General features: G+C 41.6%; 1 protein-coding gene across 6 annotated transcripts in view; it reads right to left on the reverse strand.

The window, feature by feature from the left end:
* Nucleotides 1-23,659, reverse strand: part of LOC120789729 (collagen alpha-1(XVIII) chain-like) — a 57,814-nt gene extending 34,155 nt beyond the window's left edge. For 2 of the 6 annotated variants that reach the window (XM_040126674.1, XM_040126675.1), the window contains exons 1-2: nucleotides 23,407-23,659; nucleotides 23,232-23,314 (exon numbers count right to left, since the gene is read on the reverse strand). In XM_040126674.1, coding sequence (XP_039982608.1) covers nucleotides 23,232-23,314; nucleotides 23,407-23,417 — 94 coding nt within the window. In that variant the 5' untranslated portion in view covers nucleotides 23,418-23,659. The remainder of the gene's footprint in view (nucleotides 1-23,231; nucleotides 23,315-23,406) is intronic. The other 4 variants (XM_040126673.1, XM_040126672.1, XM_040126677.1 and 1 more) reach the window with 2 other exon arrangements.
* Nucleotides 23,660-24,417: the final 758 nt, after the last annotated feature.

Here is a 24,417-nt window from a genome sequence, read left to right on the forward strand (position 1 = left end):
GCAGGGAGGAAATGATAAGCTGGATGGAGAGCTAATGTTAAGTGGCTTTGGTTGCAGACTGAGTAAACAAATCTCTGGTTAGTATATTCAAAACTGGAAGCAATGCTTCTTTATAGTATGAAAACAATTTTGAACATATATTTTGTAGGTCTAAAGGTTATCAGGTTAGCTTACTTAAAGGGCCACCCAAATATTTAGTTTCTTACTACTGTAATAGTTTCATATGTCTGGGGACAATGACAGTACTATGCTTAACTAGCCTGTGTTAAAAGATTGCAATGACAGACGTACTCTTGAAAGTCAACCTTCTGCAAAAGGACTGATTTCTACCAACTCTTACGAATTTGTTTCACATTTGTCAGATGCTGCCTTAAAAATAGATGGAAACACCACATTGCAATTGTGGCCCCAAAATGGCAGCTCTTTCTGTTGTTGCTGAGCAAGTGAAAGCTCCAATCTGCCAATTTCTGCTTCAAAGAAATGACTCTGTACCCACTGCAACATAACGAGGTAGTACACACTGTCCCATCCTTATTGATGCCAGCTGCAGTACTGAAACCACCAGGCAGAAACCCAGATGTGAGGAGATGGGTTTTGTTATTGCACAGATTATGGGTCTCATCATTGATTCATTTGCACCTGACTTTTTTCTTTGGGATTTCCATGGTCAGAATTGTAGGCGCAGCTGAGAATGGTGACCTCAGTCTACCTTTTGCTGATGATGTGGTTCTGTTGGCTTTGTTGGACTGTGACCTCAAATGTCCATTGGATGAAGTCGTTGGGTTCAGTAAGAATACAACTCTTACTTAAAACTGAATTACCCATTGTTGGGAAGAGGTTGGCACCAAAAGCAATGGAGTTTAAGTATCTCAAGCTCTTTTTCACAAGTGACTACAACAGGTGCAGTGCTAGCAGTGACGCAGGTGTAATCGTGGTGGTAAGAAATCTGCTCCTGAAGATGAAGCTCTCAGGCATCCGATCAGAATTGCGCCTGCTGGCTTTCCTATAATTTAAACTGGACACCGCCAACTTGGAACAGAGCCCCTTATGGTAGACTCAAAGCAAACTGGAGGGACTCTGGCCTGAAAACACCTTTGGATCCTTCAGGAAGAGCAGAAAGACAATAACAGGGGAGCACAACCTCTGGGGTACTTTGATGAAGTGTCTGCCACTGCGACTGGGCCCAGATAAGTGGCAGAATATATATGGATTGAATTTATAAATCAACATGCAGATAAAGTATCACTGAAGTCCAATTTTTTCTGCATGTTTTCTTTACTGGTAAACTGCTTTTGAAGCTATATAGGAATACGCATATTAGACTCCAGTGGACCAAAGTCAGTACCTGCAGTGTCCAAAGTGGCTGTTTCATAGAAGTATTGTCAATATTTTTAGTGTAGATGCAATATTGTGACAGTAGCTCCAACTGTTGAGTAATCTCATAGCCAAAGAAAGTGCTCTGCTGTGCCTCAGCAGGATTAAAGAATCATTAGTCACCTAATTGGGTTTGTCTTCTTCCTGATGGCTGTTGAGGGTGGATTTAGAGGTTTTTCCATGATTTAGAGATTCCAGGTTTATCTGGATAGAGTGCTTTTTATTTTCCCCTCAAGGCTCAATTCTTGAGTATTTGTGTGCTTAGGGGATCTTCTGCCAGTGGCTAAAGCCTATACCAAAATTTTATTTCTTTTATTTAACACAGCCAACAGAGGCCATGCAAGACTGGAGCTGCAACAATGAGCACATTACTAGATAGAAATCTTCTCTTAATTTAGCTTTAAAAGGGTCTCTTTCTATAGCTCTCTCACACTGTACTAAACACATGCGTACACAACGGGAGCCTTATGTGTGACAGGTAGAGTGAGGTCTGGGCTGGGGTAAAAGGGGCTGAGTGGTAAGCGGAGTGCATTCTTGCGTTTCATCCAACATTCGTCTCGGGGAGCAGGGTTGACTGTTTCTCAATGAGGTGGACCAGCTTCTTCTCGGCCGGTGGTCTTACAGACTAATGTCCCCTTAATCCATGAAAACGTCTACAGTTGAAAGCACTTGCTGAAATATACTGACTTTTGGTGTGAATCTGCTTTTAATCAACTCTCTTTTGTAAAAGGGTCAGTCTGAATTTTGTGCAAATGCAAACTCTAGACGGCGTGAAGTTTAGTCAAATGGCATATGGTCACATTACATAGTATGTACTGGATCTGAATAAAAAAACAAATATATACGCCTTTTAAGTGCAATATAGGATATTAGTATTAATCTTTTGTTCTGTGTCCCCAAAATAGCTGTAATTTGACATCACAAACATCTTCCACCCTTGTCCAATTCTTAATATGTCTTGGAAAAACAGAAGTCTGCCAGTAATGAGTGGCTGACGCTACACTGGAGGTTTAATCGTAGCACTGCTGTAGGTATCACAAGGGGTTAAGGGTCTCAGTGTGACTCTAGCAGACCGTGGAAGAGGAGCATATAATGACTTCCTAATGACAACAGTGTAATTGTAGCATCCAGGAGGAGAGGGGTCATTTCAGGTCAGGACAGAATAAGCTTTTATTGTCAAGATTTATGTCCATGATTTTTAACCTACTTTAAATACTTTTCATAGTCTTCCCATGTCATGTTACACTCAAGGAATCTTTTCTTTCTACTCAAATGTTACATTGGGCCACAACGGATGCTAAGGAATCTATTTGGCTCAGTAATATAGGAATTCAAACCATCCCTGCAGATTAAAGGTTGTTTTGGTGCGAGTCTGCACCAGCCATTCAAAGCCCTGGAGTGTGCCCATATAAGCCAACACTGGCCATGACTGGGGTCACTGATAAGGGTCTTTTTTCTCCATACCCGTACAAGCTGGCTGGTTTAAGGCTGCAGAGAGCCAAAGGCTGAATAGTTTAGTCGGTTAAGTCAGTGGAGCCAAGTATTCTTCTCGTCTGTCTAACCAGAAACACACACAAACATTATACACTCACACTGCTGCCAGCTCCCTGCTCCTTCAGAATTCTTATCTTCCATCTCAATATGGGGCACTAGCTTGGCAGCGTCATCGAGAGAACAGTATCACCTTTGTAAAGTGGAATATTTGCCGTATTTCTTAATTTTTCACTTAAAGCCCCTCAGCTCACTTTTCAGCAGAATATCGGGGTCACATAAATCTTTCAGGTGTGTTTTTGCCATTTAAAAAAAACACATAAAAACAGTATGAGTTGAAACTTCACTGAAAAATGCACACTCAGGTATACAGCTAAAGACAAACATCTGTAGCACTATAGGTCCACCATGTCCTTGTCTCATTTTAAGTACCAATCTGTAGAGTTAAACACATTTTTCTGATTAGACAAGCCAAGAGTAACTGTGGGAAATCAAATGTTCTCTAAAAGTCATCATGCCATATTTGAAATTTGTTTATTCAAGAAGACCTCAAATACAAAAAAATCTCTTCAATAGTTGGAATGAGATTTTAAAGCGGCATTAAAAAAAACGGTTCAAAAAATAAACCAAAAATCGAAATCACATTTTTATAAATAGCAAGAGGACCAAATACAACAGAAGCTGGTCATCTTCCTGACCCTGAGTTGATTGCAGTGGTACTTTAAGTGATTCTTGAGAAAAAAGAAAACACAAAAGGACTTTGAATGACAGTAAAAGCTATAGCTCAGCTCAAGGGGAAAAGCTTCAGAGAGGCATACAAAAAGTTGAACCTTTGTTTTCCAGGTCCTTAAGTTCAATTTTTTTTTACCTCTCATTACCATTTGGATCTGTTAATGTATAATGTGTTGCCTTATAGTGTTTAAAACTTTCTGAAAGACATTTTCCCTTCAAGTTTTCTGCCTTCAAGTTAATTAAAGCAACTGGAGGCTGGTGGTAAAAGCGGATGTCCACAGGGGTCAGATGTCATGGGGCTCCGTGTAAACGGCACGTTGTTTTGGCTTACCCCAAGCTGTGTTTAACCAGCTGTAGAAACTGCACTCTGACCAAGGTGTCAGAGGAATGAGGGGATAGCTAACAAAAAACACTGCCCGTTTTTGGCAGCTTGCCGCCACAACGTCCAGCCATCAATGTAGAGCTTGTGGAGAGAGGGTGCAAAGCCTCTGTCTCAACTGAGATTTATTTGATGAATGAGCAATACGGTTGCAAGAGAGAACAGAAGGGAATGAAAGCGAGGAGAGGTGGTAATGTGGAGGAGAAAGACAGAAGTGATCAATCACCTATTAGAAGAGAGGAAGGTGCAAAGCTTCTTTCCCACTTAATCAACAAAACAAATGGGACCTTTTAACATGGCCACGGTTCGTCATGGCTCCTGCCAGAGGAGAAAAAAAAAAAAAAAAAAGAATAAAAAGGAGTTGAGTGAGGAAGAAAGACTCAGGAAAAGACAAGAAAATGAAAAAAAGGCAGACGTGAAAGCACAAGAAAAACTATAACTGTAGCAAATGTACAAAAGGTGCAACTGAAGGATCAACATCTGTGACTGAACAGCGCCCTGTGACCTTTTCATTTTCATCTATATCAGCTCCTCAAGCCAGGGAAGAAATCCCTTTAGATCCCCTTTCCTTCTTTTCCAGTGATGGTTGCCAAAGCTTCGCAGTCAGGCAAAGGTTTGGCATGTTTGTATTCATCACATAGAAGATACTCATGTAGCTTGTCCAAACTGTTCCTACAGAGGGAGGGTGGAGGAGCTGTTGGGGGGGGGCAGGCTTGAGTGTTACCATCTGCTGTGGCTCTGCAGTGTTAGTTGTTCGCTACAGTTTGAAGAGCGGGCCCTCAGCCAATCCACTTGCAGTCCGGCCCATTCATTTACTTGAGTATGGCAGCTTCGGCGGCGCCGGGTGGCTGTCCCTGTTTGAAGAGTCTTGACCTGCGCGGCTGACCCAGATGAGAATGCCCTGGATGACCGGGGTGCAATGTGCTCATTTCAAGCTCAAAATGATGTTTATTCAGTAGATAGATTCACTCTATTCATAGACCACAGGGGAGTCACTCTCAGTAAGTAGTGCTCATAAAAAATTCCAGTTGTCATGCAGATAAGGGCGAAAGAAGGCAGTATGAAGACAATAGTGCGTTTCCAAATTTGTAGCAAAACTTCGGGAAAGGCCCGCTCTTGTTTCAACATGATAATGCCCAGGTGCACAAAGTGAGGTCCATAAAGAAATGCTTTTCCTAGCTCGGTGTAGAGGAACATGATGCACAAGTTGTTGACACCTGCTAAGAGCCCTGACCTCAAGTCCATTCAACATCTTTGGAATGAACTGGACCGCCAATTGTGAGCCAGGTCTCAGCCGCCGACATCAATGTCATACCTCACCAATGTTCTTGTGGATTACTATAAACCCAATTTAGGTTATAAATCCCTCGTGATTTGAACCTCTGCTTAGTCTAACTACTTCCGATTCAGTTTTGGTAATTCTCGACCCGACAGCTTCTGATGGAAGAGTTTCACTTTGTGCTCTCTGCGGCCTGGTCAGGAACTGTTTATGCGATGAGCCAATTGAATGTGATGTTAGGCTATACCATTAATTCAGCCTATATTTTTGCTACGTGACAACATACTTTTCAATGGCTGTAGTAAACACAGGTAGGTCTTTTCAGGAAAAAAAACCTTGTGGACTGAGGGAAAAAAAGTGTTTTGCATTTCTTCCAACAAGGCCAATGAGTTCTTGGAATAAATAAAGAACTGTTAGCTACTTCCACCTGGGTGGAGCTCTCTCTACCATTTCTTTCTGATAGTGCAGTGTTCTTATTATGCCGCTTGAATGCCAAGTGATCTGCTGAAAAGTACAGCGAACAAACACCAGCGCAATTACTCCTTATCACCGGATACATTGTCAAAATGGTGCAGACTTCCAGTGTAAACATTCTGCTTCAAAAGACGTCTGAGCAAATCACAGAACAGAGTCCTCTTCCCCCTCAACGGTCTAAAAATTCACTGGTCAATCAGTGGCTAAATTGGGTCAAAATGCAGTCCAGGTTCACCCCACGGAGGAAATGACCCCAATCCTAGACCCCAGTGTCCTAACAACAACGGAGAACACTCAGCAGCTGTTAGCATCATTTGTCAGGTCAAAACCAGGTCAAGCCCATTGGCTTGTTATTTTGACTTAGAATTCCTCTTGTCTGTGAAGTGCATGAAGTGGTGTGGCCAAAACAAAAGCCAAGCTTTTTTAGGAGCACTCATTTTGAAGTCTACAAGCATTTGTTTCATAACATCTTTAGGAAGTGGTTGAATTTTTCTTGTCGAGAGATGGGGTGGTTCTCTATACTAGTTGTCCGGGCAAACTCAGAAGAGTATACAAATTGGTCTAAAGTGCAGAATTTGGACAGCACAGAGTATGTTGAACTTGGGCTGTATTCGACATGAAATAAGATAAAAAGTGGACATGAGAAGGAAGAACAAGAAGGAAGAAGACAAAGCAAATGGCAGATTAAGAGACAGACAGAGTAAATACAGAGAGCAAGATAAGAAAGACAGCCCTTAAAGGCAATAACAAGCACTCTAAACGGGTAAACACTTCATCTGCAAGCTCTCATTCACCTTGTAAAAAATCCTTATCAGGTACTGAAGGGGAGACACACAGTTATGTTGCTTATACCATGTTCCTCTATGCCGCTGGTCTTTACTCCATGTGAAGAAAGTCACAAATTGTGATTTCAGTTTAAAGAAGACACACAAAAAGACCACAAACAGCCATGTGTTAGTTTCTCAGCTTCATAAACCAAGATCCCTACAGTGCTGTTACTTACAATGTGCACTGTAACCGTCCAGCTCCTTAGGAGTCCCAACGCAATGTGATATTTCTGCTCCATCTGCTCTGCACGAAGGAAACATCAGTTCTGTTTTTACAGTCGAGGCTTGTAGTTTCCAACGTGTTTTTATTTGCCACATTCTCAGTATGTCTATAAAACTGCAAAGAGAACATCTCCATTACATCAACTTGTCAATGAAAGCTTTTTTTTTGTTTTTTTGTTTGTTTAGCTTGATGACAGATTTTGAAGTGATGCCATCAGTGTTTGCCCAACAGATGGAAAAACTATAGAGAAAATGAAAAACTTTGAGGTCTTCACTTCAACACTTTGAAACTTTTAGAGCAGAGATGAAACAAAAAGGAGTAAATCCTTCCTTTATTACTGGCTCTAACACCTGGCACTTCATCCTGTTAAGCATAAATTTTTGAATGGCAGACATTGATAGAAGCCAGTGAGGCTTCCCGTTTGAGTGCTGTCTCTTCTTTATTTTAAGTTGTACAGCAAAGGGAGACGGTAAAGGAGACCGTGGCCATGCAGTGAATTTTAATATGCAGCATCAGAAACCAAGTGAGCGCTGCAGCCACTGACAGAAGCACCAATGGCTAGACTATGGTTGCAGTCAGTCAACCTCAGGTGTGTCTGAGGTGACTTAATATGAAGCGGGTCAATTTTAAAACAAAGCATGGGAAAACTAGAAAAAATAATGAACATGAAGCTACAGTATCAGTTATTCCGTAGGGCCTGGACTCGATTTTTTGGCTTGATTCACTGTCAGCAAAAGTTCAGAAAATAAGGAGAAATGCTCTCTGTAATTTCCCAGAGGAAATTTTACGCAGAGACCTCTCTAATAATTAACAGTCTCGGCGCTCTCCAGAATGAGCAGTTTGATTTACAGAGCCACTGTTGAGGTAACTTATTTCAGAAGCCAAGTGTTACTTAGTTCAGCTGGTCTAAAGATGTACATGGGCCTGGAACATGTGTGTGCGTGTATGTGTGTGAGTTACACACTACATACTGCATGGGTGTAAAGCTATCCAGATTTAGAGGCTGACCTCTGTCCCTGCTAACAGTCATCCTACAACAGAGGAGATTGCACATAGCTGTTAGCCTCCATAAAAATCCTCAACAAGTACCTGCTGGCACCCTGACGGGCTCTTTGATCCTCAGCATCTGACTTGGGGTTCGTTTCCTCATCCAAGAGATAACTGACAGCTTGACAACCTCGACCTCTATACACACAAAGTTTATCTAACTAGAATAACCACCCCGCGGTTGTGTGTGTATCTGTCCAGACTCATTATACGTGTGGTAAAGGCTTTGAAGGAAACTAATTAAATGTATTTTGTCATAATCAATGTATAAATACCTGAAATATGGCCAAAAACTTGTTTTTTGATGTCACAGTGACCTTGACCTTTGACCACCAAAGTATAGATGAGTTCATCCCTGAGCCCAAGTGAATGCTTGTGGCAAATTTTAAGAAATTCCCTCAAGGCGTTCCAGAGATATCACGTTAATGGGAATGGGGATGGATGGACGAACGAATGGATGGGCGGACAACCTGAAAACATAATCCCTCCGGCAATGGCTCTGGCTGGCACGGAGGCATCCAGACAATCAGGATTTTCTTAGAGTGTTCTAGTTTCAAGCCTTCTGCTGTGATTCATCATGAACTGAAAATGGCAAAAGCTAGTGTTTTATATTTGGAGATATTAACGATTACTTTCTTTCGTTTGTTTTACTGTTAGCTGTTTTAAAATAATCACAGGTGCATCTGTGCTCTAATTCAAACTCCTTCATGAAACAATTTACTAGATTTAGTGTATATAAATGATTTTTCAAACTAGATTGGTTCCAGGCTCTCTGCCTTGTAGTGACAATGCAACGCATACCAATTTCTAACAAACGCTGGAAAACGAAAACACCCGTTGGGAAAGTTTAGGATGAACAGCCACATGTCCTGAGCAGTAGGAAATAATCAAGACGCTTCCTTTACTTGATTATACAGATTATTCTGGGATGTGATGTAAACATCTTACTGTCAGACCTGGCCCTGATGAGGTAACTATAAAACTGTTGAGAAGTGTGTCTGTAAGAATAAGGGTCTATTTAGCTAATTTTTTTTTTTTTTTAAATCGCTGTAACATGTAAATTGGAACTTCTGTACCAATTTTATCTTTATTATTTAAAAAAAAATATATACTTCACTACTCTATCCTTACCAGTGTCACTGTCTGAACTTCAGACTTCCCTGACCCGTTTCCTACATTTTACACCTTAAACCAGGGACTGACTGCACAACATGAGCCCAAAAATGTCCAAATCCAGAAGGACACCAGAAATGCTAATGAGCATTAGACCAAACAGATTAATTCTATGTAGTGTGTCAACCTATTTTAAGACACCTTGCAAGAGACAAAAAAAACAAAACAAAAAAACCAAACAAACTTGATTCTGTTACAAACTTTTTTTTTTTTTTTTGGCCTTTCTTCGTCTAATTTGACATCTAAAACATCATGACACTTTGGACGCCTTGGTTGTGGACATTCCTATGACACAAGTCTGTCTCTGGCCTTTACTCCCCGGTCTTCTACAACTCTTTCACAACCTGCATGCTGTGCAAAGGTGATAGGCTTTCAATGTGCCTCTCAGTAGGACCACGATCAACTAATATGAAATAGTAACCACCTACATAAATGTAAGCTGGTCCCAGTAAAACTATTATGACGTCTAACTGTCTTACAGCTGCTCTCAACATCTTTCCAAGAACTCTTTGTAGCAGTGAGTGATGGGATGGAAGCAAATTTGTTTTTGTAAAAGAACTTTGCATTGGTTCCATCAATGCTAGTATCTAATGTCATTTGGAAATGGCTCTTCATCAGAACTCACAATAGAGTATTATAGTATTTGAACACTGTACTTTAGAGTGTTTCTTCTCTGAGTCCAAAATATTCTTTGGGTGCATAATAAATGCACCATATTTTCCAGACAGCTTTTGAAGTGGTAGTGGTCTGCTGCTGCAGCTGAACGAACATGGAGGACACATGTCTCCGAAACCACAACCCTTTCCCATCATAAGCTAGGAAAGACCTCAGTCATAACCCTGAGGAACCGCCTGTTGTCCTCCACTTGAGACCTCCATGGTTACAAGACAAGCCAAGGCTTGTAATAATAATGGTACCGCCTGTCACACATTACTTGCTCCAGACAATTACATGTATGTTGCATCATCTGTTGGAAACTTCCCAGGAAGGCCTTGAAGCCACTCAGCACACCTCATCTTGTATGAAAACAGAGAGGATGGGGCAGGGGTGAACTTGGCAGGTTTAAAATCTTGCCATCAAACGCATGTCTTCAGGAGTGAGAAGAGGAAAAGGATGAATGAAAGGAAACTGTTACAGAGTTTGCTGCTAAAATATGTGTTGACATTTCCAGCTGGCCAATATAACACTAAGCAACAACAAGTTTTTCCAGAGTTAATGATGCAGCCTGCTAGTTTTATAAGAAACCTTACCTGCACCCAACATGTAGGGTCAACAGGGTTTTTAAATACAACTAAATTTTGTCTCTTTAAACCACAAATCCTGTGTTTTCTTAATGGGTTTCTCTTCTTAAAAATGACCATAAAATCTTCAAGGAAAACTGACATACAGCTCAGGATCTGGTAGTCCACAACCAACGAGAGAAAACGGCTTCCTCCCAGTGTATCTGGCTAACAGCCACAACCTCTGGCAAAGATCCCTCCCCCTCCACAGGTACTCAGTTAATCTGAAACATATCAGATGACAAGTCTTGCTCTGCTGTGTTCCACAAGATGGAAAATATCAAAACAGAGATAAAACTTCTGCCAAATTTTGGAGGTCTTGCCAAAGGTTTCACAGTTAGGTTACTGAGAGGAAATTCGGCCAGAGTTCACGTTTTGTGTCCGCCGCCAATGGGGGAGGTATCAAATCCAGGGTTGCCTGCTAGATGGGCAGAAGACTCCGCAGGCAGCCACAACATCAACTTAAATTGGCTCTCTTCCCCCTGTGGCCATGTTGCCAGGATTTGACTCAGCGGTTAAAGTTTGCTGACGAGGGGGTATATACAGTGCACTGTTTAAATTGAAAAAGACATGGCTTTTTATTGGGAGCAGGGGGCTGATTTAGGAACTGACTTGTGAGCGGGGACTTTGGAAAATTGTGTTATTTGTTTTCGATCTAATCTAGAAAAAGACTCTACATCTATAAAAAGTTTCGTTAATGCAATATACTATCAGGCCAATCTAAAAGTTCAAGATTTTGGCATGATTCGTACATACGTCGACCGGAGACGTGTTTTACACGATATCTGAGAGAGGAAATCTGAACAGAAAACTATCAAATTATAAAAATCAGGGATGCCAAATAGCAAATTGTACAGCTGCAATGGATATATAAAAAAAAAAAACAACATAACAGAATCGACAGGTTAAAAACTGCATAGCTCCGTAGTAGAGAGACCGCAGAGATTTACCAGACAAACCACGGACAAAATTTACCAGCTTTTCAGCGTTTAAGTGCAGTTAATTTCAGGTTCTGCTTGACAGATACATGCCTCTAGCCTCCACGACTTTCCATTAATTCTACTGACTTCACCTCCCTCATATTGCCAAGCTTCATTCAATTTTTTTTTTTCTTTAACTTTTATGGTTTTAAGGGGGTCACTAAACCACAAGGTAAGTAGCTGTTTTTGGGAAGGTTAATTACTTCATACCTTGACCGCTTATGTCAAATAAACAGAAGAATTCAGCTGATTATGTCATTCCAACCTGGTGAAAGTAGCTTGACTACTGACAGAAACTCTTATTTTTGAACAAAACTGAACTCTGATAGCAATTGGGCCTTTGTGCCTAAATTCCATAGTCTGACAGTGTTGCCATGACTCAGGGCTTGTTGACTGATTTTGAAAGGAGCTGCTGAAACAGCAAGGAAATGTTTTTGGGTTTTTTTTTGATAGAGGTTGAAATAAAAACTAACCTTTGCTCTAGTGTCTGTGTGAGGTTGGAGAACAGATCTGTTTTTTCTGATTTTGACGCTGTTGAAAAGTTCGAAGCTCGAGTGCCACACAAGGGTAGTCTAAAGTGGTAATCTTACTTTTGTTTCTTGTTGACCAAAAAAAGGCCCAAACAGTTAAACATCACCAACCAGAGCTTTCCGATGAAGGATAATGAAAACATCAGGACTGTTTTCGGAGGCTAAATGGGTGTTGAATCTCTCCTCAAGTTTGAAAGCTTTTTGGAAAACCGATCTGTTTTCCTCTTCACTCCGGTCAAAAGAGGCTGCTGAAAGCTTTAGGGGCCTGAGCACCAGACTGGGATGTCAGGTGTTGCCTGAGGGATGGACTGATGACAGCAATGTTCAACCAAGGCCTGAAGAGGGAGAAAGGATCTGAGCTCGCTCAGCTCACCTGGAATAATATTCGAAATGCAAGTAGAAATCCAAATCTCTGTATGGCTAATTCTTTTTTTCAAGAATAGGTTTTCAGAAGTCCTTAGTTTACACTTGAGACTGGTTGTTCAATGTCATGTTTTCATTCATTATTTACCAGAAATGGCTTTCATAAACTAAAGATTATTTCTGAACTCTCTTTCTGAAAATGTTTTGTATCGCTAAATGATTGCATTCATTTTTGAAGTGGATTTCCAGGGACAGTTAGTGCATTGTTCATCCAATTAAGCCACAGATAACAGCTTTAGTTAAACATTTCTCGGAATCAGTGTCGGAACCACATTTTTCAAAAGATGTTTATTAGCACATTTGTTTTCTAGCCAACAATTTCTATCAGATACTTGCCTCTGTCAGATGGCAAAGCATTGGCAGAGTTACACTTGCTCCGCTCACTAAAACAAGTGTTTGAGACAATGCCAGTGAGATGATCTCGCCTCAGTTTTACTGCCTGACTCAGCATCAAGCAACAGAAAGTATGTGAGCATAGTCCAAAACTTAACAAATCAATTTTTTAAATTATAAACATGGCCAATTCCTGCTGCACAGTTTGGCTTGTCAGATTTGGTACGCAGACCTGGTTTTTGTTATAAACTGTCCAGCCTCCAAATATGAACAACTTACTCTCCTATTTAGTAAAAGTTTCAACAGGTCCCTTTTATGACTCCTTTCAGTTTGCAATGAGAAGACGCACTTGTGTATCAGTTATCTTTTTTTGTTATGATAGAATACATCTTTTTCTCTCTAACACATTTTGTTTGTTGTGGGACCACATAGGAGAAATAATTAGTCCATTTGGAAATCCATGTGCTGTTTTGATAATAAATTGTATGCCACTGACAAGTATAATTACACAGAAAAATAACTTAGGACACATCATGACTTTAAGATGCTGGATACCAGAAAAACACATTTCATGTTCCAACAGATCAACCAGAGCCATATGAAACAAATCTAATCTACTACAAGCCCACCACTTCCAACAAAGCTTCAAGCAGTAAAGACACCAGTCGCTAGATGTTTGACTTCATGTCTGCGACCACGCAAACTTGAAGTTATATTAGCAGCCTTCACTTGATCCAGCTTTACCAGACCGCAAATGTTCGCAGGCGCAAAGCACCAGCCGCAGACCAAGGTGGGAAATTGACTCTCCGATCTTCAAATATTCCCTGCATGAATTTCACGGCACAATCAACAGCACTTGGCTTTTTTCCAAACTGACGGTGGTTATAAGAAAAACAAGGTGAATGGACAACTTTTTAAGATAGGGGGAGACAGACAATGATGAAGAGGGAGACAGATGAAGGACAAGAAGGAAAAATAAATAAAAAAAAGGACAGAATTAAGGGGAGATGGAGAAATAGATGTTTGTTGATATTTACTTGCCAGTGGTGTTGAAACAATATTGAAAATTGAGACCAAACCTTGAATTAGATTGGTGCTGTGATTTTCCGGAAGTGAGTCGACAGTGTGCTCAGAACCAGCGCAGCTGCAGACCAGCTGAGCGCGCAAGGACACACACATACCACAAAACCACCAGCAGCACCTCCAATGATCCCCACCTTCCACTGGGAAACAAATGAGAATCAGATGACTCTTCACGGATTATGCCTCTCAGTCGTTCCCTCGCTTTCCAGCTATCTACATATTGATGTGTTTCTTGTGCCAACGAAACACACACACACACACACACACACACACACACACCCCTCTGCAATTACAATGAACAATGAGCGCTTGATAATTCAAATAGGAATAAAGCAGCTGGTCCTCAGACTGGGTAAACATGTTCCAGTTATGGAAACAGGCCAAAATGAACAAAATAGATACAAAGTTCATGTGTCAGTGATGAGAAGTTTGATGTCCCCAAAACACAGACCGTCTTTGATGTCTGTGTTTTTTCGGTTTGCTGATGATCGGCACTCGTCTGTGAGCTAGACAGGAGACAAAGCAGGGCCATAAAAAGGTTCAAGGTTGGGACAACATACCAGTAACACTGCCTGAGCCGTGAACTGGTGTAACCCCGTGGAGGGCCGTTCAGCGTGAGTGCAGATATGTTATTTTGAGACAGTTTTATTAAAACATATGGCCAGAAGTATGTGGACAAATCGTCCATATCTTAAATCTTGTCCAAAATATTATATTCTCAAGTACCAAGGGTGGAAAAACTTTTACTGGCCTGCAGAAAGCCCCGACCTTAACCCCATATCTAGCGCCTTCGGGATGAACTGTGCCACACTGCCAGGCCTCATCGCTCCACATCAGTGGTGCTCTCACTCACGCTCATGTGGCTGAATGGGAGCAAATCCCCACAGCCAGGTTCAGAAATCCTGCTGAAAGCCTTCCCTGAAGAGTGGAAGCCATCATGTCAGGTAAATGCCAGTGGTTTTGCCATGATACGTCCCGCTGTCACATACGGGTATTGAACGTACAGAAAGAGGACTGGGGGGTCTGGCACGTGAAAGCGAGGCTACAAGGCTCCTACTAGTGTTTGACCATGATTAGCTAAACATCTAATAATGATAACCTGGGTTCAAATTGAGTGTCACTCCAGTAACAGGTAGCCTAACAGGGAGCAAAACACCCTTATCTTCAACGCTAACATCCTGCTCTAGAGGCGACAGGCCAACCAAACAAGCAGAGATCAGAGCGCGCAGGAGGGTGGAGGTGATATTTCAGGGTGAAAAGGGAGAATGACGACTCCTCTGCCATTAGAAGAGCCCTCCTCCACTGCAAACACAGACATGCAAGTAGAAATCGCTGCGCACTCATACATCTTGGAAAACAATCACTTGTTTACGTAACGGAATGCTAATTTAACCAGCATTAAAGTAAGTTGGGGACACTGAAATCCGAATTCCTTCCATGCCAGCATGTTTTAATGCCACACACAGCAGCCCTGCACTCCGTGACCTCAGTAGAAAATTCAGATGCTCCGTTGCTGTATGACAGGACGTGCCCTCTCCCTCTGTGGTCTCCGCACAGCTGAACAGACACCCGCTTGTTTCTGCTCTATCTTTCCGCCCTGACAGACACTTTCCAGACTGTTAGGGATTCCATGTTTTGCAAAGGCCAGGAAGCAGGCCACTCCCAGAAAAATAAACATGCTAATTCAGACCACTTTACATTATCGTAAATTGCAGTTTAGATGCGTCTCTAAGCCCCCCCCCCTGACAGCAACCTATGAGCCTGCAGTTTCCTGCAGGAATGCAGGAAGACTCATAGGTTATATCATGTGTCACATTTTATTCAGTCAAATGTCCTCATAGTACACAGGATGTACTGTGGTTCAGTCACAACCATGCCCTTTAAAGCTGTAACCATGTTTATGTGCTGTAATGTTCCAAACCTCAGCTACAGAGAGGAACTTTTTCATCCCGCGTCACATTTGGAGGCCACTGAGCAGCCCTATACGAGCAGCTGGCTGTTAGGAGCTTGGGACAAGGGCACTTCATTAGGGGATGTTGAGGGCATGGAAGGGGTTTCGTACTCCCTTTTCCCTGCCACTTTGGTCCAGCTGGTCTAGAACCTTCTCTCCTCTAGTCACAGGCCTGCTCCCCTAAACTGTGCTTTGTAAAGACACCATTAGAAACCCAATCGATGCCCACTGCGGAGTTGAGCTTACAAAGGAGCTCGACCTGTGACCTGTGACGTGTGGATGCGCAACATGGTCGTGAAAGACTACAGGAGTAACACGAGGCTTGTGAAATATCTGCAACCAGTGGTAAAGTAGTCAGTAAGTGAATTACAAAAAAAAAAAAAGAAAATAAGGATATTCTCTTGTGCTTTGACATAAAAGTATGGATTTCTTACCCAATCGGAACTACCAGGTACAGGCCTATGGGGCTAAGGGGTCAGTAGGCCCCAGCCTCTGTGTGAAGTGACTGTTATTAAGAGTTCTCATCGAGAAGTGAAAGGGCAATAATGTCCACAAACACTGAAAGAGTAACTCAAAACATTCATTTACAAGAAAGAAGCAAACATGAGTCTTTCAAACTGAGTGTCTATATCCTCAAGTGTAGATGTAGGATGATCAGTTTAGGCTCAGTATTGATACCCCATGAAACATTGAGCCTCCATATATGCTGGGGAAAAAAAAGAAAAAAATCCTAGCAAAACTCTGCATGCAACTGCATAGTGACGTAAACGCCAAAGTTGGTGAAGTGGGAGCTTTAAGGCATCCAGGCCCAGGGGCCCGATATATCATAACCCATCCATATGTGAAAGGCAAATTTAAGTATATACAATAAAAACAAACCTATGGATAATGACAAATGAGATCAAATGAGACAAATTTGATCTGCATTATCCAAGATTAAAATTAAGGCCGAGGAAAGAAAACAGTTGACAACATCAAACGAAGTGTTCAGGACGGCAGCATTTGGAATAAAAGCTCTTTATGGCCAAAGCTTAGTTTTTAGTGAGTGATGAGTGATGTTCAGATAAGGACAAATAATGAGGTTAAACCAAGATTAGTTATCTCAGGAGTTCAACTTTGTTTGCAATACATCAATAAAAATTTCCCCACTAAAACTGCTTTTCATGAAATGAATTCAGGATAAACAGTTTTCACATTTTTCCGCTAATCTGTTAACAAGGTCCTAACAAATCCGCTTGTGAGGTTTTTACTCAAAGAGGACAGACCACAACAAATTCGAAAAAGCTCCAAAAGGCGATGGCCAAAGTGACCTCTCGTGTTACACGTTTAGCCTCCCACACAGAATCCTTCCTATACCTAACACATCCTGCGTTTGTCCCCTGGTTTCACACTTTTGAAGAGAGTCATCTCTCTCATCTGACAGTGTCTGTGCTCACGCTGTGCCCACCACTCAAAATAATGGCTCGTTTTGTCCGGGACAAATTTAGCTATTCCTGTCTACCCCCTAGGATAACGCACATGTTTTTGGTTATGTGTTTGTTTTAGATTATTTCCAGATACAACCATTGAAGACAGCTTCCCTCAAAGTGTTATGTCAGTGGAATAGTCACTTATAAAACCCAATAGTGGTCTTTGTATTGATTTTACATTGTCTCCCGTCTCCCTTTGAAACTTTTTTTATATTAGTTTATCATCGACTCTTCATCAAAAAGAATTAAAAAAAAGAAAAAAAAAAGGTCACATGGCAAAATCAATGACTATAAATCTCACTGTGATCAAAATCATAAAAACAAACCGCAATAATCATAATTGAAAGAAAACAATTAGGAGCCAGATGAACATAAGTCATAGTTGACCAGATGTGGCAGTTGGTTGAAGTAAACAGGAATAATCCGAGATGCAGAGACTTCTTGCACATGTTGCACACAACTTGTAGTACATCTTGAATCAGTTTGAGCCTGCTGACACATGAAAGTAGACAACCACAAGGTGGCCTTGTGTCACTGCCCGGGCAACGAACAAACAAACAAAACAAAAAACAAATCAAAAATCAGTGAAATGAGAGGGATGAGGTTCAGAAAGGAAATTCTTCATTTCTGCAAATGGCAGAGTGATATGTTTTAAAGAAATAGTTAGCTTAGCATTAAGACTGGAGACCGGGGGGGGGGGGCACCCTCTGACAATCATAGCTTTTGAACGGATTATTACAGCTGAGAAATAACGTGTTAATGAGTGAGCATTTTTTTGTTCCCCTCTTTTTTACCTTTCGACAGTTCCGACCTAACTGTGCCCCACTGCTTCTCAGTCCTTACGCTAAGCTAAGCTAACCGGCCGCTGGAGGACGTTTCATATTCACTATGCAGACATGAATGAAATCGATCTTCTCATCTGACTCTTGTCAAAGAAACCCAACGAGTACATTTCCCAAAACATTAAACTCTTCCTTTAAGGACCTTATAACCAAGATATCTGCATACTCCAGGCAAATGCCTATTCTCTTCGGCAATGGAAACGACGGGGTGATTTGTATATGACAAGGGTGGATAAAAATGGAGGATTTTTTTTTCCCCCAAGCTCTGTAGTGTTTTACATTTTGTTGACCAACTGGTTAGAGATTTACTCGCTCACAGTTGAATGCCTCCACCAGTCAGCCAAGTAATAAGCATATGAATTCTTGAGTTATGGCCAAAAACATGTTTTGTGAGGTCACAGTGACCTCCAACCACAAAAATCTAATCAGTTCATCCCTGAGGCCAACAGATAATTGCTTGTATGCATCTGCTATGCCCACTCTCTCAAGTGTAAACATTATTTATATAATTACCTCATAATGTAGCAGAGAAAGCAATTTTCATTCTGTGCGAACTCATACGGCCCACTTGGACGAGGCAAAGTGGCCAGATGTTTCTTTGACTTCGCAGAAGTGTGTTTATACTCACATGTACAACATTTAGTAGTAGTTATATCCTTTGGTGGTTTTTCTTCATTTGGTGACAGCTCCAGTCATCAGGGCTCATTGTTGTTCATTTTAAGGTCTACTGCCTAGTATTATGCATTTCAAAAAAAAAAAAAAAGGAAAAGCATTGATAAAGTGCATATCCGTTGACTCACTTGTGTGTTACATCTCGTGGCGGATGGAAACAAACTGGACATTAGACTTTGATATCCTCCAGTGCTGTGCGCATTTTTACTCATTCATGAAATCATCGTTGGACAGGACTGAGGATCGTACTGTGCTCAAGTTGAAATGACACTTTTAATCAAAACCTGATGGGTTACCTCTGTGCAGGGCTGTGGTCCAGATGACCTACATCAGACTGAAGCCAAACCAGGACCTCATTAAGTCAGAGTCAAGAGCAAATGGATGTAGAAGGATTCACACATTACACATTCCTTGAACTCATTGTCATCTTACAGTCTACAGGTGTAACTGCTGCTATTCCTTCAAGGGTGAATCCATTTTTACCCTGATTTAGAATGGACAAATGTCTCGGTTTTCTCAACAGCTTTTGTTTAGACACAGTAGATAAAACCCCCTTCACGCTCAGAAACCAGCACTCTGACGTGTAGTGGTTTCAAAGAATTTGGAAACAAAGGTTTTTAACTTTCGAAAGAAAATATACACCCACACCAGCGGCCACACCCGAATTTCTGGATCTGACTCAAAAATGCAAAAATAAAAAACACCAAAACGATCTTTTATATTTATAATATGATCTGTAAACTGTTTAATAACACTAAATTCTGCAGCCGTAGTCAAATTAATATTCACTCTATCAAGAAAGCTTAGTGAACCTTTAGCACTTAATGATACATCAATTAATTGAGTGCATCATTACTTGATGATTCATAATAACTTGAGCTATTCTTGGTTCATTAGTCCGACTACTGCAATAGTTTTTCTTGATCCACAGCTGAAGGAGTCAGGGTTTTGTGATCAGCTCCACCACCTAGTGTAAATCAACAGAGATGCTTAGTCAGGACTCTTCTATAGTTGAGCCAAAGTTCATCATTAAGTTAGTGAAGTAATTAAAGGATGTGAGGATCTTAAAGTTAGGGAGGCCGGGTTATCCGTGACGAGGGGGATCGCGATTCCCGCAGTGAGTTCAGCCCCGCAAGGCCAGAAAAAAAAGATAAAAAGAAAACAAGTCTGGCTTTTGATAGGAGAAGAGAAGTGGTTTAACTTTAAAGTCAGATAAAGCCGTGTGCGTCCATTTTGGTTTTTTCCCCAAAGGGTGTCTTTGCTTGCGGGATGACAAGTTTTCACCAACACCCTTCACAGATTTTACTGATCTCTACGGACTCCAGCATAATTGTCTTCGTCCTTCTCATCGTCACCCTTGTCCTCGTCGTAATTATCATCACCATCATCATTATCCCCATCACCCAAAATGTAATCATCGTAAACACATTAACTAAGAGTCACACCATCTTATTCATTACCCCTAATAGCCAACTGTGTCCGGGGCATTCATGTCATTCCGCTGAGATAATGAGAAACGTTATTGTTTTTGAAAAATTACCACGTGCAGGGCAGATGGAGAGCGACAGCAGTGGGTCGCGTGTTTGCACGTGTGGCATATAGGCGAATGCAGGCGCGTGGCGGGCGCACGTGCGTGTATGTGCGTGCACGACGGGGCATATCGGTTTAGTATTCATCAGCAGGCGTAGCTGTCGATTCACGTAGTCACCCCAGGCTGACGATGTCTGAATATGCCGTGATTGTTAACATGTTGCTCATTAGTGAAAGCTCTAAAGCAGCTAATTCCCCAAGGGTTTGCTTTTTATGAGTCCTCTGAAATCTTTGACTGGAGCAAAAACAAAGACTGTACTGAAGTGCAGCGATGTCTGGACTCTTAACTTGAGCCAAAGCTGTTTTATCATTGTTTTTTTGTTTGCTTGTTTATGCAGTTTCGAACATCTTGTTTAAAATGTGTTACTCATTTACTCATTTATTCACCAGATCATTCGCTGACATGATGACCGATTGCCTCATTACATTCATTTACTCGTGACATCACTTTGTATATGACGTTGACTTGCTCATTTATTTACTCCATTCTGCCATTGATCCTTTCATCTGCCCATTCATTCATTCATTCATTCACTAACCGTTCTGCTGTTGTTCATTTCTACATTGTTTTGCACGTGCAAAGGACACCGGTCTTGCATCATTCACTCATTCGTGTACTCCATGAATTAACCGTTAATCCATTAATCATATTGATACAGCCATTCATTTGCTCAGTCACAGGTCTGCTGATTCATCCATCCATGCTTTTGTTCATTTATTAATTAAGTCATTTATTCTTTCGTAAGCAAAAGTCTGTATTTCTTCCTTTGTACACATTAATTCATTAACAAATATACTGGACAATTAACTCATTCATCTGCTCATCCATTCTTCTGCTTGTTTTTCTTCTACTTTGTTCCTATTAAGTTTTTCATTCATCCATTCATTAATTACCAGCTAATGCGTCCGTCCACCCACGACCAACCCTGCATGGGTGGCCGTTACCAAAGACCGCTGAATAGAAGCTCTCGGTTTTTTCCGTCAAAACTTTAAACGTAGGAGAACATCGATGTTCCAGTCAATGGAATTGATCTTGTCCTGCCAGCTCTTAGTTCTGCCGCATCTTCCAAAACTTCATCAGGACACAATAGTAACAGACACAGCTGAGAGAAGCGGCACGGACCATTTCACACCAAGGAAACGGATTATATGAGCTTCATTTTAAATTGCGCACAGAAATGTGAATGTTGTCAAGGAGACAGCTCTGTTTAAGAATATTTACAGCATGCAGCCTGGAAATATTTGTCCCTAGTGCCTTCTCTCTCTGGCAAGTGAGCCAGCATGCCTTACGAGCGCACACACACACACACACACACACTTCTTTTTTTCCCTCCTCTTGAAAAAGTGAATCATGGCCGATGATTATGAATATGGCAAAAACACAAACAGCCTGAGTGTGGAGCCTCTAGCTCAGCCAGCCTCTGCAGGATCTACAGTGGGAGGAGAGTGGGCCATGAAATCCCTCTTTAAAAACTTGAGCCAGACGGCAGCCCAACTCCACTCACATCCATTGTCTAGTTCTGCTGAGTCGCATTACATTACAACTTCTTTGGAGTCAAAATTCATTCCTACAAGGTCGTACTTCACTTCTTATAATAATTAGGGCACAGGATCACACTTTCTTTTTTTTTTTTTTTTTTTTTTATGCCACCAGCAGCCAAAGTGTTGGTTCATTCAAAAAGTCAGACACTGACAATCAGGTTCCGTGCGGCCCACATTAGCTCAAGGCCGCCGTAGTTATGTGACTGCGCCCGGACAATGTAGCTTCTGTGACATGGGGGGGTCCCTGTGGTGATCGTAGGTCAAGACAACAACACACAAACATGTACACACACATAGCTGCAAATGCCGATCTGGATTCCAGCTAACTGATGAGAGCAGCGGTAGTATATTGGCCCGTCTGTCTGAAGGCCAGGATGAAAACTAATAAAATGAAGTCGTAGGACATGATTGACCATGACCTTCCCGTCTGACAAGCACCGTCCAACACACACATTCAGAAAAATCAGTTGCATTACGTCATCATCGCTGACTTAACCATACGGTGCTACTGATTGCAGAGCCTGTCAGTCATTGTGCACGTTGTGCGGTTTTGCCAGTTTCCAGTTTCCAGCGGTGGAAAAAAAGAAAAAAAAAAAAATCTGCAGCTCTTTCAGGACTAATTGGGACCATGTTGAAACGTCCTGATTGATCCATTAATCATGGAGACGAATCTCGATTTAAGCTGTGAAAACAGTCTGCAGAGACGGCGGAGCAATACGCAGGGACCCTGAAAAACATATCAGTCAGGATATAATTGAAACCATCATGCAACAGCACGGGAGCCAGCAAGGTATCTGCTGTATGCATGACGCTAATCTGCAAGCAGAAGTTTGCAAAGGGTTTCGGGGTCTCCATTTTTCCACCCCCCCCACACTTCCAGTATAAACAGCCTTATGCATCTACAGTGAATTTGGACCCGGTCCAGTCCAACATTAAGCATCCCACGGGATGTATGATCTTATCAGAAAGGGAGGTGTCCACTGCAAATGTGTGCTCAAATCCCCTCAAGACTTTCCCAAGATCTTCTCTGTATTAGGCATCTTAATCATCATAAGCATTTGAAAAAAAAGAGACAAGATGATTTGCAGTGAAAAAGAGGGAAACTATTGAAGGGATATTACGATAATAACCAGAGGGACTTAAAATGTGTGTCTGTGCCACTCAATATTTAGTTAATAATGAACTTGGCTTGCATTTATGGATATTATGTAAGCTGCAATCTCACTATTTGTATTACTATAACATTGACTGAGTCCAAAATGTCCCAAAGTATCACTACGACATTCATATGCACTCCCTCCCAATTACACCATACTAGTCTTGTTGTAATATTTAAGCATCCTTCTCAAAGTAATATCATGGTGCAACACTTACTGCACTCCAGGACCGGAGTGAAACGGTTTCATTATTCACCTTCAGCAGATGAAAACTCATGAGCCAGCAGAAAGTTCAGCAGAGAAAAATAAAACAAAACTTTTTTTTTTTTTTTTTTTTCCCCCCCAGCAGCAAGCAATCAACAGATAGAGTGCGCACATACCGTCCAGCAGCTGATAGGCAGAGGAGTGACGGCAACAGAACCGGAGGACTAGTAGAGATAATCCAAAGAACCAGGGAGGAATGCTGCACACAAAACAGAACCGAGGAGTGATTAAACTGACCAAAAGTTCACTTCAAACAACTTCTTCAGAGAAAACACTGTGCCTTTCATTTACCGTGAAGACATCTTCAGTGATGGTGAGCTTAGATCCACGCTAAACTTGCCCTGTTCATGTGTGAGTGTGATAGAGAGAGAGATGTAACCCACTCTGACTCACTTCCCCACTTACTCCAAACTAAAATCCTCTCACTCTCCTCCTCCTATCTGTTGCTCTCTCTCTCTCTCTCTCTCTCTGGTTTCCAGTCAAACAAAGGCAGCTTCAGTGCGTCGGGACTCAAGGGGCCCTCGCAAAGCTGAAACCTGACTCCTTGCGTATCTACGGACCAGCGCTTTCTGATCCAGCCCTCCCCTCAGACATCACAGCCCCAGATACAAATTAACACAGTCCGGTTAAGTCCTCCTCCCCCCTGTCCCTGCTGCTCCTCCTCACTGGTGTGGTTTCTCTCACTTTCCCTGTCCTTTAAAGCAAGTGTGGCCTTAACCAATGGGGGGGGGTGCGCCTCAGGACCTGTAGCAAGAAGTCCTCTCTTTAAGTGCAGTAAGCAAGATAAATTATCTGGAGCAAAGGAAAGATTCAAACAGCTACCAAGCCTCCAATACCAAGCCTCTCACTGTCATTAAAGTGCGTAAATCTTTGTCATTCTCTAGTTAAATAAGTTCAACCTGTTCAAAGCGAACTCCACTAATCCACACTGTAACAAACATCTAACTGGTAAATGTCAAAAGCATTTTATATTCCAAAAATCCTACGATGTTTTAATGCTAAAATAGCGATGATACGTCTTTTCTGGTCAGACGCTGTCTTTAATCCACGTTTTTGAATACAATTCGGTTGGTGAAAGTCTTTCCCAGGCTCTACATGTTGCACATGTCCAGAATACCTACATCAAGGCCTCCAGAAGAACCCATGATGAGAGGCCTGAATCCCCTCAAATGGACCTTTTTTTTTCTTCTTCTTCTTCTTCTCCCTTTCATTTTAGCCCAATGAGGATGTCCTAGCTCCTCACCCTGTCCCTTGGGGGCTAAAATGCTTCCACAGAAGTGCTTGTTGTGTGGTCGAACAGCT

This window comes from Xiphias gladius, chromosome 5 (assembly GCF_016859285.1).
Source record: "Xiphias gladius isolate SHS-SW01 ecotype Sanya breed wild chromosome 5, ASM1685928v1, whole genome shotgun sequence".
In the NCBI taxonomy this organism is placed as follows: domain Eukaryota; kingdom Metazoa; phylum Chordata; class Actinopteri; order Istiophoriformes; family Xiphiidae; genus Xiphias; species Xiphias gladius.